The 14,155-nt window shown below is 41.6% G+C and overlaps 1 protein-coding gene across 1 annotated transcript in view; it reads left to right on the forward strand.

Annotated features, from left to right (window-relative positions):
- Window positions 1–14,155, forward strand: part of SCUBE1 (signal peptide, CUB domain and EGF like domain containing 1) — a 211,663-nt gene that overhangs the window by 183,251 nt on the left and 14,257 nt on the right. The window contains exons 11-15 of the mRNA XM_050912438.1: window positions 3,919–4,041; window positions 7,473–7,592; window positions 9,212–9,304; window positions 10,850–10,966; window positions 13,350–13,508. Of these exons, the coding sequence (XP_050768395.1) occupies window positions 3,919–4,041; window positions 7,473–7,592; window positions 9,212–9,304; window positions 10,850–10,966; window positions 13,350–13,508 (612 nt within the window). The remainder of the gene's footprint in view (window positions 1–3,918; window positions 4,042–7,472; window positions 7,593–9,211; window positions 9,305–10,849; window positions 10,967–13,349; window positions 13,509–14,155) is intronic.

Raw genomic sequence — 14,155 nt, forward strand, 5'->3', positions numbered from 1 at the left:
CTGTAATGTTTGGTTATCCAGGAGAGGGATATTTTTTTAAGTACATTATAGGGCAGTGTTACCACAGTGACCAAATTAGAGGTTCAACTTCTACTTGATCAAGGCAGGAGAATTTCAGAGCACTCAAATTAAGTCCAGTGTTTGCCAGGGATATCACAGTACGAGACTGCCTGCCACCAGCCTGGCTAACACCCCCAGGTATCACTGTGGTCTCCTGCCTGAACGTTTAATAAGTGGGGTAGGTTTTGATTGTGTTCAGAACACTGGTCAAAGGAGAGCAAAGGGGGTTTTTGAGGGATTTGTTAAGTGTATTAAGTCCAACTTATGCCTGTAACCAATCAGGTCAGCATTACACAAACAAAAGTGAAAAGAGAAAATTATAATAAAACTGAAAGCCCTGAATCTAAATTACTTGTTAGAAAATACTAACATAAAGAAACTCTCCATGCTATTTTTAAATGTAAAACTAAAAGGTTTTGTTTAGTTAAAAGATGGTTAATAGTTAATAGTTAATTATTTAATTATTCAAATTATTCAAGATACAAACTAAGTAAAGCTTGCATCATACTATAAACAAAGCCTTGACTTTAAATCCACAAAAGCCATGTATTCAGGCAAGGTTCTGATCTGAGTCAGACTTAGCCCAGGGAAAGCATGCTAGAGGAATTGCTGAGAACAGTGTTGGGCCCTAACGGCTCTTAATTTGTAGAGCAGGCATTGTGGTATATATTATATGCAAGAGTTATCCTCGATGTATTCCTAAGTAAATTGTGCTACAGACTGAGCCAAAAAGATACAGTTAAAGGCTCATGTTGTTTCTGTTCCCATGTGATTTGGTTTGTGCCATGCAAACTGATGTTGCAGAAACAGATGCTAGCCCCTCATTTCTGTCCAAGTGCTGAGTTTGCCTGATTTTGTAGGGTTAACGTGAGACACTGCTAATGATATCTCTGCCTGTCTTCTCTTTGGGAGAAAGGTGTAGGAGATGTATGCTGGTATCTCTTGTATAGAGCAGGATAAGTAACAAATGAATTCACTGTATAGTAGAGGCAGGCAGGAAGAGAAATAGGAGTCCATCTAAGGAAGGAGTTTGGAAAAAGACTCCACTTGAGGGCAGTTCTGAAAGCAAAATCAGAGTCTGAAAGTTTTGGGGACCTATGCTATGTGGGGTGTGGAGAGAATGATCTTCAGTTTCACTGTTAATTCCTTAATGACTTAATGTATGTATTAATTTAGGGAAAGCCTCAAAGTTTGGGGTTCAGCCTCAGTCTTTACATAATCTTCAGCCTCAGTTCAGCCTCAGTTCAGCTTCAGTCTTATTTAAAAGACTGAAGTAGGACCAAAACTCTAACTGGAAATACTCAGTGCTGAACTTTGGGCAAAAACATAACCAGATCCAAACCTCCTGCTTTTTTCTGTAATGGGCAGATCCAAAATCACGGCTCTGAATCCAGACTTGTGGATCTGAATCTGAGGTTTGCCGCTCAGGCCTATCATTAGTTTTAGTCAGCCCCTGGAGAGTGATGTTTAGAGTGGAACAAATAACTTACCCTGGCATGCCATCCATGTGGCACTGAGCAGAAGTCAAAACTAGGGAGAAATAATGAGAACTTTCAAAAAGATTTGGTGCAAGCTCACCTCTTGGTAAGCTTTCTCTCCGTCTTGCTTCCCCTCTACTAGTAATTAATAAACTACGTGGCAGTGTCCTTGTTCTCGGCCTTCCATGCTGAGGGGCAACCCTTGTTGCTCTCTCTGGGATCCTTTTCATGGAATCTCTTGTAATAAAAGTAGTGTGTCGTAAGGGGATCTTTTAGAAGGACAGTGCTAGCGCTTACACCACCTGTTTATGTAAAGCCCTACTTGCAGTATATATTGGCTCATTAAGTGAACTTAGGAAAGCCAGTAGAATCTGCAGGACTGTTCAATGCCTCTGGGAATTTGGCTGCTTCTTCAGGAGCTTGGTTCTGGGCTGAGGTACTTGACAGCAAGAGCTCTGGTTTGAACAGTTTGGCCAGAGCTCAGTGGCAGGAGCACTGTGGACTAAATGTGTGCTTCAAAGTATGGGTTCACAAGTAGATCCCACTCAGCATAAGCCTGACTACTATGTACGAAATTTCCTAGAAAAAGTTTTTTCAGGGACTATCTCCCTTGTCAGTTTTTGGAACTGCTGACCCAGGACCTCCAGAAGTCCTGACTGACCCAAAAATCATAACGTTGTCTAGAAACATGCCTGTTGTATTAGGGTGTCTTTCTCAGTTGCTTTTGTGCATGTACTCCATGTTTTCTAGATTTTTGCTTAACCACACAGGCTGAAATCTTGCATCAGAAAAAGAAAGCTGTTTCTGGATTCCAGCAGCTGCCCCGGTAAATACTCCCATGTTCCCATCAAGTGCCCCAAGATGCCAGAGGAAAACTTGGCTAATAAGTATGGGCCTGCGTTTGTTAACCAGTGCAGGGCCTAAGTGTGTGCTTGAGCCCAATCCCTCATCAGCCCCACCTCCTACCTGTACCTCACCTTCTGGCTTCAGATGGGGTTACTGGGCTCCAAAACTGGGGCCTGGGGAGAACTGGCTTGAACTCAGACTGTGTTCCTGCAAACCATATGGATTCACACAGTGCCACGCACGTGGCAATCAGAGTTCAAGCCTAGGCTCAGGCGTGGTTTGGAAAGGCAGGTAGGCACTCAGCCTGTGAGCATTTATGGCCAGACCTCCCTCAGAAACACAGTAAGTGACAATTTTCCTTCTACAGTTACATTTTGAGGCCTATCATTAAGCCAGAGTATTAGCAATTCAGTATATCTCATGTTGATCTGGTGTCATTCTAGCTCATTTGACCATATGTCAAATGGCACAACCTATGTGCCTTGTAAAAGTCTATTACAGTAACGCTACCGTTTTAGCAAGCAGATGGGTAGCTGCATGCAAAGGGCAGAAGCCACTTGTTGTTGAGGATAATGCAGTGCCTAAAATAACGGGGCTGTGGTTCATAACAAGGGCTTTTAGGTTACGGCTATACTAGTAAATAAAAGAGTCTGGAGCAGCAGTGTGCAACTGCTGGTTCACTGGTGCCATATGACAATTTTGGCCTGTGCCATCTAGTGTCCCAAGTGTGCCCAAGCGTGCTCCAGAGGTGAGTACATGGCAGCACAACTCCTGTTGAGCATGATGGATAAACATCCTTTCTGGTGATGGGAGGAGAGGAGATGAGAGATTGGCCATGTCGGCACAAGTATATAAATGCTGATTGCATAGACTACAAAGGATATACCTCATATTGACTAAATACTTTTCTAATGTATCAGAAGTTGAAAGATTTTATGTGGAATATCAGTGATAACATATCTGGTAATTGCTTTGCCTTCTTGCAAGCTTTTACCTTTCATTTTCATTTGAGGAGTAGAAGACTAAATAAACTACACTTCAGCTGCTAGGTTCCTATCAAATATATGGTTTCCTCCTTCACCTGAATCATTTCTAAAAGCAAACTCTGTGAATCCCTATGGAGAATTTGTCTCCCTGTTATGCAAAAGTGATCTGATCTCACAGATGTTTATGCCTGTGACATTTTTCTATATAATGCAATATACATTATTGTCCAGATGCTGCAGAGACTTTCGAGCATGTTTTTTATCTTGAGAGTACTTCCAAGAATTTCAGTGTAACTAGTCCTGGCAAGTAAATTGTATCGTATGAATAAATCCTTGAAAGAGTAGGAGCTATACACATGTCTAAGGACAAATACATGCAATATGCACTAAAATTGTTTGACGTATTGTCTGCATTTATACATGTTTATATAGACTTGAATATAAAAGACATAGTAGAAACAGATATCCTTATGCACATAATATCTTAATGCACAGCATACATGTGTACCTATGGTTAATACTCTTCTCAACTATAATTACATTTTCAGATATTGATGAATGCAGCATCAGCAATGGTAGCTGTGACTATGGGTGTCTTAATACAATGGGGAGCTATGAGTGCGTCTGTCCACCTGGAAAGAAACTGCACTGGAATAAAAAGGACTGTGTTGGTAAGCGCAGGAGTCTGACGCAGAGGTGTCTGTGGTGATGCTCCTGTTCTTCAGGAGGGTGGAAAAGCCCATGGTTTTGTCTGAGGGGTGCTGCATTTTCACAATATAGATCCCCAAATTCGTTTTATAAACTCGGATAACACCTGATCCTATGGGGGTCCATGGGCCAGGATATAACTGCAGGTGGATGAGAGAATGGGCAATATGTTGGATTTTATTTGTGTTGAATTTTTTTTATTTTATTTTATGCGTCCATTCACACAAATATAAGTTTTATTATTATTTTATGTATTTTATACTTTTGTCCTTTATATCTCCTTTGTCCATCTCTATGACCTCAGCTATAACTCTATTTCCCTCTAAGACTAATTTACAATATTCAAAATAATTTAACTTCTTACAAGTAGAACATAGTATTCAGGTTAATATCTACATTCACAGCACCGTACCCCAATTTTTCAAGTTATCTCCAAAGGTATCCTGCTTAATATAAAGTACTGACACTAGCTGTGTCAAAAGTATTAATTGCAATGAGCACAAATCCTGAGACCACTAAAGTTATGGCAGTTGCTGCTAGTGCCACTTCCTTTGTGGCAGATCTGAATTTCTGTATCCTTTAAGTAGATGACTTTTTTCCTGGGGTCTTATTTGAAGCACAGCAAATCTTGGCCATGGCTACAGCCATTCAAAGTATTTTCTGTGAGATTCTAGTTCTGTTTTCACGTTTTTAATGGGAATGGCATACCTTAGGTCTTTCATAGTCAAATTTAAGTTGTGGGGTTTTTGTTTGGGGTTTGTTTTTATTTTTTAACCACGAGTAACTTCTCATAGATACATTTGGGGCTGATGCCTAATACCAAACCGGGAGTAAGACAGAACAAGAAAGGGGGTGACCTTAGTTAAGGGAATCTCTGCACAAAATGAGGGAAAGCACGGTAGTCTGGAGTAGAGAGCACCGCACTGGCCTCTTGCATGATCATGTAATTGTGCCATTTTTTCACTTACATGGATAGAGCAGTATGGAAAGCACTTTATAACCAAGGTGGGGTGGGGTGGCAGGTGAGTATCTCAAGTTGGGTTTCAGCCTTTGCCACTGACTTTCTTCCTAACCACAACCAAGTACTTCACTGTTACTGCTTACCTTTACGTATATTACTTTCCCTGCTATACAGAGAACTAAGTACTGTAGGAGTAAGAAATGGTTAACTCTGTTTTTTTAGTAATCCACTAGGTCTCCCTTGCAATGTACCAGTTAGTCCTCTGGAAAGGAGTTTGTAAATTAACAGCAAGGACTAAAATTTTTTGAAGTCTGGTGTATAGTTAGACCACAGAAGTTTTGTGCTATATTCCCTTTCAACCTACTAAGAATGCTGTTCCCATGGTAAGAGGCCATACTGAAAATATCTTCCTAGTTGTAAATTTCTCTTCATTATTTGTAATACTCAGTTGGAAGATGGAAAATAGAACACCCTTCTCTATTGATATACACTGTTTTATTTGATGAATTTAATGAGGCTTAAAATGAGTGTCATCTCCCTGCTGATCGCCTGCCTTTATTACCAACATTGTTTAGAGGAAACTGTGTTCTACATTGTTATAAAAGCACAATAAAAAGGAGGAGAATGATATTTAGTGATCCTGAATGCCACATGATTTGGAGACATTTGCAATAACAAAATCCTCTTTTGCTCAGCAATGCACTTTGCGCTTGTGTTGTCTCCTCAGTTCAAAAAAATAATTTCTTTAAAAACATCACCAAAGCAACATAAAAGACCTTAGGAGGGAGGTAAGTGGAGGATGATTATTCCCATATTTGAGATGTGAACATCAAGCATGTTTAAGGGACTTGTATATATTTATATTTAACCAACAGTGAGGCCAGGAACACGAACCAGCTGGTGGCTCCTGGGACCCTTCCTCTGCACTCAAGCCAAGCCAGGCAAGGCTCATTCCAGCTACCACATTTGAATTGCCCTGTTTCATCCCAGCTTTACTGGGCTCTTCCCAAACCCTGGCGGACCCAAACCAGTCTGGCTGCTGCAGCTCTGATCTCCCCCCTACCTTGGTGTGGTTCAGTGGTGAGCTGACAGGTAGGAAAAATGACATTTGCAGTAGCACAGCCAGCCATGAGCAAAACAAGAGTCAGCCTCTTGTAAGGTGAGCATGTTTGGAAGAAGCAGCAAGGAACAGCCAGAGAACAAGCATATGTACCTGAACAGGCATTTTTACGGGGCTGAAGCAAGAACTGCTCTACAGACACCTGGCTGAGATTTAACCAGCTGATGCAGTGTTGAAGAGGTGCCCAGCTGCACTTGGGCAGCAGTCAGTGCAGAGGTTAAATCTCTGGGGGAAAGGAGGGAAGCAGTGAGGCTGCATCGGTGCAGGTAATGATGGCACCTGCCGGCTGCAGCCGAGAATGAACCTCGTCATTTGTGTGGAGGAAGACGTACTTCAGTAACACTTCAGTCCCAAAAGATGTCAAATTAAAATAAACGCAGGATTATAATTATCAGTGGCATACCATCATCTCAGGGTGAAGCACAGAGACTGGTCCAACAATTCATAACAACTTTATGTAGTTTCAGCTAAAACACAAACAGCGCCTTACCCAAATATGAAGGCAGCTTGTGAGACTTGCAGGATACTCTGTCTTCATCCTACCGTGAAGCCAAGAGGAGAAGCTGGACATTTCCACGCATGAGCTGCAATGTGCCTCGTGCGGTGGGCACTGATGAGAAATGGCTGATGTCTATGTGTGTCACAGTGTCCCTTCTAGCATTGCTTGGGGCATTTCAGCAGTGGCTGAAAGGACTGGTGGGACTGTCCATCTCCATCCCAGCATGTCCTGCCTCACCTCTGCCTGGCTGGGAAGTTTTCTACTTCCAGAAGCTAGAGCATGGAGCTAAAATTAAAGTCTGTGAGAGTTAAGAGTGAGAAGTGGAAAATACCATTTTAGCGGTCACCTAAATAAACAGATCTTTGTGAGGGTGACTCCTGTGCATGGTGTGGTAGTTGGCCTGTTAAACCAGAGAGCTGTGCCTCCAAAAGAGGGGAGAAGGAATCTCGGGTCATTAATATTACCTATTGCTTCTGAGATCAAGATGTGCACACAGAATTGTGCTCATAATTAGAGAGACACCTGCCTTCCAGAGTGCAGATCTGGACCTGAACAGTCCCAAAGTGGATGACAGGAGGGAAAGACTGATCTAGAGTTTAGGTCTAAAAATGTGAAGGAGTTTTATTTTCGAGTCCAAGCTCAAGATCCAGATACTATCTCCCTAATATGTGCTTATTTCAGAAATGCCTGGGCCTGTGATTTTGCTTTGTTACCACTTCTACCTTTCCTCACCACTGTATGCAAGTGGATGCACAAGGTTCTGGGTTGGGCCGTGTCTGATTTTTTTTTCATTTCTCTTTTTTTGTCTCCTCAGAGATGGTGAAATGTCTCCCGAATGCCAAACCAGCTCCTAAGGCTCAGCTAGTGTGTAGTAAGACAGGAGGCGTAGAGAGCTGCTTCCTGTCATGCCCATCCAATACTCTTTTTGTTCCAGGTTTGTACCAACTATTTGTCCTCCTAAGTCTAGAATGTGACTTGATGATTTTTCTCTGCTAATGTATTCATGATTCTTGCATTCAGTTTTTGTTATGGATAACTGTAAATGAGCAAAAACATCATTATAAATTAAATTGGGACAGACATGCACATCACTAAATACAAGAGCTGATTGTCAGTTACATTAGAGGTTTGGCCCTTCGTTGTTTAATTTGAGGTGTCATTTGCAGGGGTGGGGAAATTCTAACAAAAACCTGAGAGACACATCTACCTTAACCAGGATGGTGCAAAAGAAAAATTTTAATGTATTTAATTGCTATGTCAAAAGTGAGGGGAAAAAATTAACAGTTGATTTCAATTAATTCCTGCTAATTTTTAGCACCATGTTTTTTAACTTGAGTCAAGTCCCCTGTGCCTATCCAAGCATCTGCTTAAAACGATGAACTCTGCATCATGGCCTGAAATACCCTGTAGTTGTGTGATTGAGTGGGAGCAGAAACGAATCCCAAAGCGGAGGGTCCACCTGAGAGGAACTCAGTTTGGCGAGCGCAGTCCGAGGCAGGGGCAGGAGAGGACGGGTGGGACACACTGGGAAATTTAATGCTGCGGCTGCCACAGCACATGATCGAGCGCCCACGCCAGCCAGGATAGCACAGAACTTCCATCAGCCTAGCCAGGGGCACTGTGGAGCAAAGGACGACCTAGCAACAGCTTTAAACCTGTCTTACTGTCTCATACAACATGGATACAACTGAATCTGTCTCAGGAGGCTGTATGGCAAAAAGGATCTCTCGGTATTAGTTGCTGCAGTTGCTAGGTTTTAATAAATTTTTCTGGTAATAGTTCAGCTGAATGTTATTTATAGAAACTCAGGCATTTCATCTCCCCTCCCCACCCCTTTTTTGTATCATTTGCTACAGGTAATTTTCATCTACACAGTTTTGCAGGGCAGGTGGGGCGGGGGGATGGCTCTCGCTTTTTCATATATGTTCTGGTTCTGACACAGGATTATTTTCCACAAGAGTGTCTCTACTTTTCATGTTAGTCCTGGCATTATATGCGGTAGAGCTGTTCACACTTTATTTTCAGTTTAGCAGAGATTACTGGAACCATGCATTTATCTAATTTGTATGCACCAATACACAGTTTTATCTGTGCAATATGGAAACCCTGTTACAGTTCTAAGTATGTTATTTTTTGTTTCTGCCAATAAATTCTGTCAGAGTCTGAAGCTAAAATTATTATGAAAGTACGTGGTTTATTTTTTAAGTTACAGAGATGATCAAAGCGCAAGGACTCTGCCATGGACAAACACAAAGTATTTTCTGCTTGTGCACCATGGAATTATTTACAGCGAACCTCATGCCAAATTGTTTATAAAATGGAACATTTCAGTGCTGGAAGAAACAAAACTTGTAGTCAACACTGTGAAGCAGTAGCCTTTGGCAAACTATTTCAGCCGTTTAAAATCTAAGTTCAGCACTTAAAATGTCTCCTTATTTAGCAGTATTAATAAAGTTTGTTCAAGCACTGAACATTAATGCCGGGGGTGACGAGGGGAGCAGATGCTTTGTGAGGCTGTTGCCACACGTGCTGACTCTGCGTGCTGCCCCGCAGATTCGGAGAACAGCTACACGCTGAGCTGTGGCGTTCCCGTCCAGCAAGGAAAGGCTCAGCAGAAACGCAACGCGACCCTGCCCAGCTGCGCAGGTGGGTGCTCTCCTCCTCGACGGGGGCCTTGGCGTCTAGGAGGTAGGTGATGGAGGTCCCCCAGACCATTTGGGAGTTGCAAGACGTACAGCTCTCAAGTTACACAAGGCCAGAATTAAGGTAGCCTGTGTTTCATCATGCGCACACTCGCTTTTCTGCAGCCTCTCCCTGAGGGCTGGAGTGTGCTTAGTTGCCCTCCAGTGTGGCATTGTGTTGGTAGGTCAGTATAGGGGCAGTGGAGGTTTGAGATACATTCAATAAGGACAATATTTAGAATAATTCACTTTCCATAGTCCAGCAAGGCAAAATCAAAATGGCATTTCTTCCCAGACTTGGAAGTGAGCCAGAGGGGCCTATCAGTAGCACAAGAGCAGGCGGCTGTGGTGGGTCCCAACCCTCACCTGCAAAGTCCTTCCTTAGCAGCACAGACCCTCCTACTGGGGATTCCCAATAAAAAGGTTATGAGACTTTTATGAGCACGTACTGTGTTTCATTCATCTTGTTCTCAGAAATGGCTGGATTATTTTTGCAGAGACATTTCAAAATGTGTCTTAAAGCTGATACTCAGCATAAAAAAAAGTTCAGCTCAAAATGGTTGAAGTCTGGCAAAATTAGAAGCAGCTGAAACAGCATCCAGCAGTGGGAAGTGTCAACCCACTTTATGTGTCATTACTTCTCTCCAATTTGCCAGTTCTCTAACCACGTATTTCTTATATATTTGGAATGCGTTAGGAGGTACGATGCTGTGGAGTGAGGTAACATGGCAGCAGATACGTCTGCCTGTGGCACAGGGGCAGGCTACCTCTAGAGTCCTGGTTCGGCAAGGCCCTCCCAAGGAAAGAGGAACGCACGTTGCGGCACTTACCTGCGACCACCCTCCACCTGCTCCGGGTCCCGTGGGCAGCCCGCGGTGGCTGGCAGGGGACGGGCCAGGCCCAGCCTTTCCACCACGGACTTTGTGAGGAAGTCAGCCAGCAGCTACATTTTCTAAGCAGTGCATGGCTGTATAACAGCCTTTAAAGTCACAAGACATAACTGGCTTGGATTTAAAGCTGAAGAATAAAGCTTGCAAACCATAGACCGCAGTCAAATAAAGACGTTTCCTTTGGATGGTTTTCAGCTGCCCACAGCGTAGCTCCACTAAATTAATCTTATTCCTGGTTGGCATTAGCAAGAGCAGAACTACAGCCAAGTAACATGGGAAGTCACAGAGAGTGAGTCAGGAAAAAAAGGTAGGAATTAACCTTTTTCATAGTAAGAGACAAATTCACCCAAATTCCACCAAGATGTGCAGGCCTGCTGGAGAAGTGTATGTGCAGAGCATGTGTGATGCCAGTAAATTCATTGATCTTTATGGGCTCAAGAGTAAGTACTTATGCAAAAAAATGAACTTATGGAAATGGATTCTCTTGTACAAGGTGTATAACTCTTGGGCTGTCTCTTTTCTATGTCACAAGAAGACTTTTGAGTCTGCTTTTAAAAATAAGTTTCAGACTTCATTTCATCTGCATGCCAAATGATAACTTCTTTACTTTACATCAATAGATTCATTAGCCCCTCCAATCAAGCAGAAAGCTCGTTTTAAAATTAAAGATGCAAAGTGCCATTTACGGCCTCGCAGCAAAGAAAAAACAAAAGATTCTGGGAAGCAAGCTGTTGTAGGTATGTGGTTTCTTCTAACATGTAAACAGCATTCTAATTTTTTGTTTGTTTGCTTGCTTGTTTGCATATTTTGTTTTCACACTGCAGACGGAAAAAAAAGTAATCGTTTCATATCTGGATCTGAATTTAAGTTCAGGCCAAGGTTCACACTCTAGCTGAACAGTGCCTTGGGTTTGGATCTAACAGTGCTGAAATGTCACCAGTTGCTTTGAAAAATCTTTGTTCAAAAGTACATGAGTTTGGAATTAAGCCGAGCCTTTTTCTGGCATTGGTAATGGCAGAAATATCCTGAGACAAAAAGCTATGATCAATGCAAAGTTACATGAAACAACGTCAGTTTGGTTTGGTTTAGTTTTCCCAAATGAGGTTTATAAAAGAAAACAAAAGCTATTATTTATTTGCTTTATGCTGGATTAGTATCCCATTGCAGCAGCAAAGACAACCCCTAAGCGGGAAAGTTATAATCAAAATCTGATGTTACACAGCCTTAGATCTTCTGTTTTGTTGGAGTGAGTAGTTATGATGTTAGAAAAAATATTTAGAAGATTTAGACATAATTACCAGAAATCTGAAATTAAAAGAGAGTTTGTGTCAGGCTGAATCAAAGTAATCAAATGTTTTTAAAACTCAGTATGACTAGGTATGGGGTTTTATTATTATTAGTTTTGAACATCACTTTTAAAGTTGAACAAAAAAGAGATTTTAAAAATGATATGTATTTAACAGATCTTCATGACATTTATTTCTTGTCTTCCATCCCCTTGATATCACGACAGGGACAATTAAAGAGTGTTTGGGTGTTATTGCTGTGCATTTCCACAGCTTAAAATATTTGGAGTTCATTTAAATTTAATATTAACTCAAAATTTTCTGGATTTTAATACACAGTATTGGTGTAATTGCAACAGCTCATATTGTTGCTTAAAGCGACTGAGCAGCTTACAGCAAACGTCTACTGGTGATATATTCTCTGTTGTGAATCTGTCTTACCGCCACTTTTGCTAGTGAGTGAGGAGTCATACATGAGCCCTGAACAGAGAAGAGTAAAAATAGCTGTCCTAAAAAATGCTTATGATTTAAAGATTTTATTTTTAAAATTTAGACTCATATTTTATCTTTACCCTGCAATCTAGACATTTATCTCTCTAATTTTCCAAGTATCGGCTTAAAACAAGTCTCAGTTGTCAAGATGCTTACCTTGTCCTTATGTATTGTCTTCTTTTAATAAGATGTGATTATCAGACTCATTTTTAAAGCCATAGAAGTTGATTTTTTTGGTCCGTACAGTCACCATGGGAATGTATTTCTTGGATGCGTTTCCTTGTCCTTTGCTTGCTTTGCTTTGTGTTTGTTATGTCATCTGAACTTCTGGGTCTAACAGTAAGATTATATCATACAACCACACACTTGGAGTGAAATCCTTCTGGTGGCTTGAGTGCTAGAAATTTCTCCCTGACCTGGAAGGTCCATCGCCTATCACAAAAAAGGATGTTTTTCACATAGATTCCTTTATATAGGGAGAGGATGCTTATGTGATTGTGTCCCCACGGGTTGTGGTCTTTCTCCTCAGTGGTTACACATAATTGACGAGGGCATTCAGTTCCACTGGCTTGTGATAGGACTAGAGCAAATGGCCTCAAGTTGCACCAGGGGAGGCTTAGACTGGATATCAGGAAAAACTTCTTCACCGAAAGGGTTGTCCAGCATTGGAACAGGCTGCCCAGGGAAGTGGTTGAGTCACCATCCCTGGAGGCATTTAAAAGCTGTGTAGACGTGGTGCTTAGGGACATGGTTTAGTGGTGGAATTGGTAGTGTTAGGCTAACGGTCGGACTCGATGATCTTGAGGGTCTTTTCCAACCTAAATGATTCTGTGATTCTATGATTTCCCCTCAGGTAAAGCCTTCCAATATATTTTCATAACCTCCCAATCAAAGGCTTTTAAAACCTTTGGTATCTGGTGATTGTCATTGCTGAAAGAGATGGAAAACGAGCTGGTAGTTTCTAGAGGCCCAGGCCTGCCACTCTCATGAGTTTATGGAAATTGACTCTCATGCTTTGTTTAACCATCAAATGACTGTATATAGTATTGCTGACCTTAACTAATTTCTGTAAAGAGCTTTCTAATCCTTATGCAGAAAAGAGACAGGCAATTATAGGCACTGTGCAGCTGAGCATCACCACACTGTATTTTTGCCTCCTACATTCACTAGCAAAATGAGCAAACCCGAAATTGCCCAGAGAGGAGGTGTCTAACAACGCATGTGAAATGTTATGAAGCCTGTCACTGCATTCATGATAACCCAGCTGAGATATCGCTTATTAGCCTGTCACTTGCTACTTTGCTACTTGATTTCTTTTCTGTGTTGCTTCTCTTATGCAAAGGAGGTCAATTCCCTTGTACAGACAACTGCCAGGTGACCTTTGTGAATCTCAAGTGCGATTCCTCCAAGAAAAAACGCCGAGGCCGCAAGTCACCATCAAAAGAAGTATCCCATATCACCGCAGAGTTTGAAGTGGAGATGAAGTCAGAAGAAGTCACAGGTTTGTGAAAGATCTGTCTGTGGAGAGAAATCAGAATTCAGTTCCTCGATGTGGTGTTAGAATCTCTTTGATGCTATTTCATCGAGCTGCCATGCAAACCTTTTAGCACAAGCCTCATTCAACAGCCTTTCCAAACTCAAAGTTTCAGAGATTTAATTGAAAGGAATCAGGTATGAAATTAAGCCAAAGGAACAAAGATTGAACCTGCAGCAAAATTCCTTCAAAGCCTCTAGTTAAGTCATGTACTTCAATTTAGTCTGATTTCTTTAAACAGCAGAAGTGCTAATTGATGCAGAGAGAACGTAAGGATTAGATAGAAGTTCTGCAACAATGACGATAAAAATATCCTCCAAAATGTAAGTTGCTGAAACTTCAGTCTGAGAATCAAACATTTTTATCACACATTTGGAAAATTCATGTTTTCATAACAAACTGCAGGAAGAAAAAGAATTGCTTCAAGTTATTCATGAGACGGAATATTATGCTATAAAATCCAGCCAAAGAAAACGTGGGCTGGATTCTCTAAACACGTCAGTCCTCAAAGGCAGGTTTCTTAACCCTGAGGGGTACCTCACTAGCCAAGTGATTCAAACAGCCATAGTGCCAGAAAGCACCTTTCTTTGTGTCACTCAGATATTTTGGTCAGG

This window comes from Gymnogyps californianus, chromosome 1 (assembly GCF_018139145.2).
Source record: "Gymnogyps californianus isolate 813 chromosome 1, ASM1813914v2, whole genome shotgun sequence".
Lineage (NCBI taxonomy): Eukaryota > Metazoa > Chordata > Aves > Accipitriformes > Cathartidae > Gymnogyps > Gymnogyps californianus.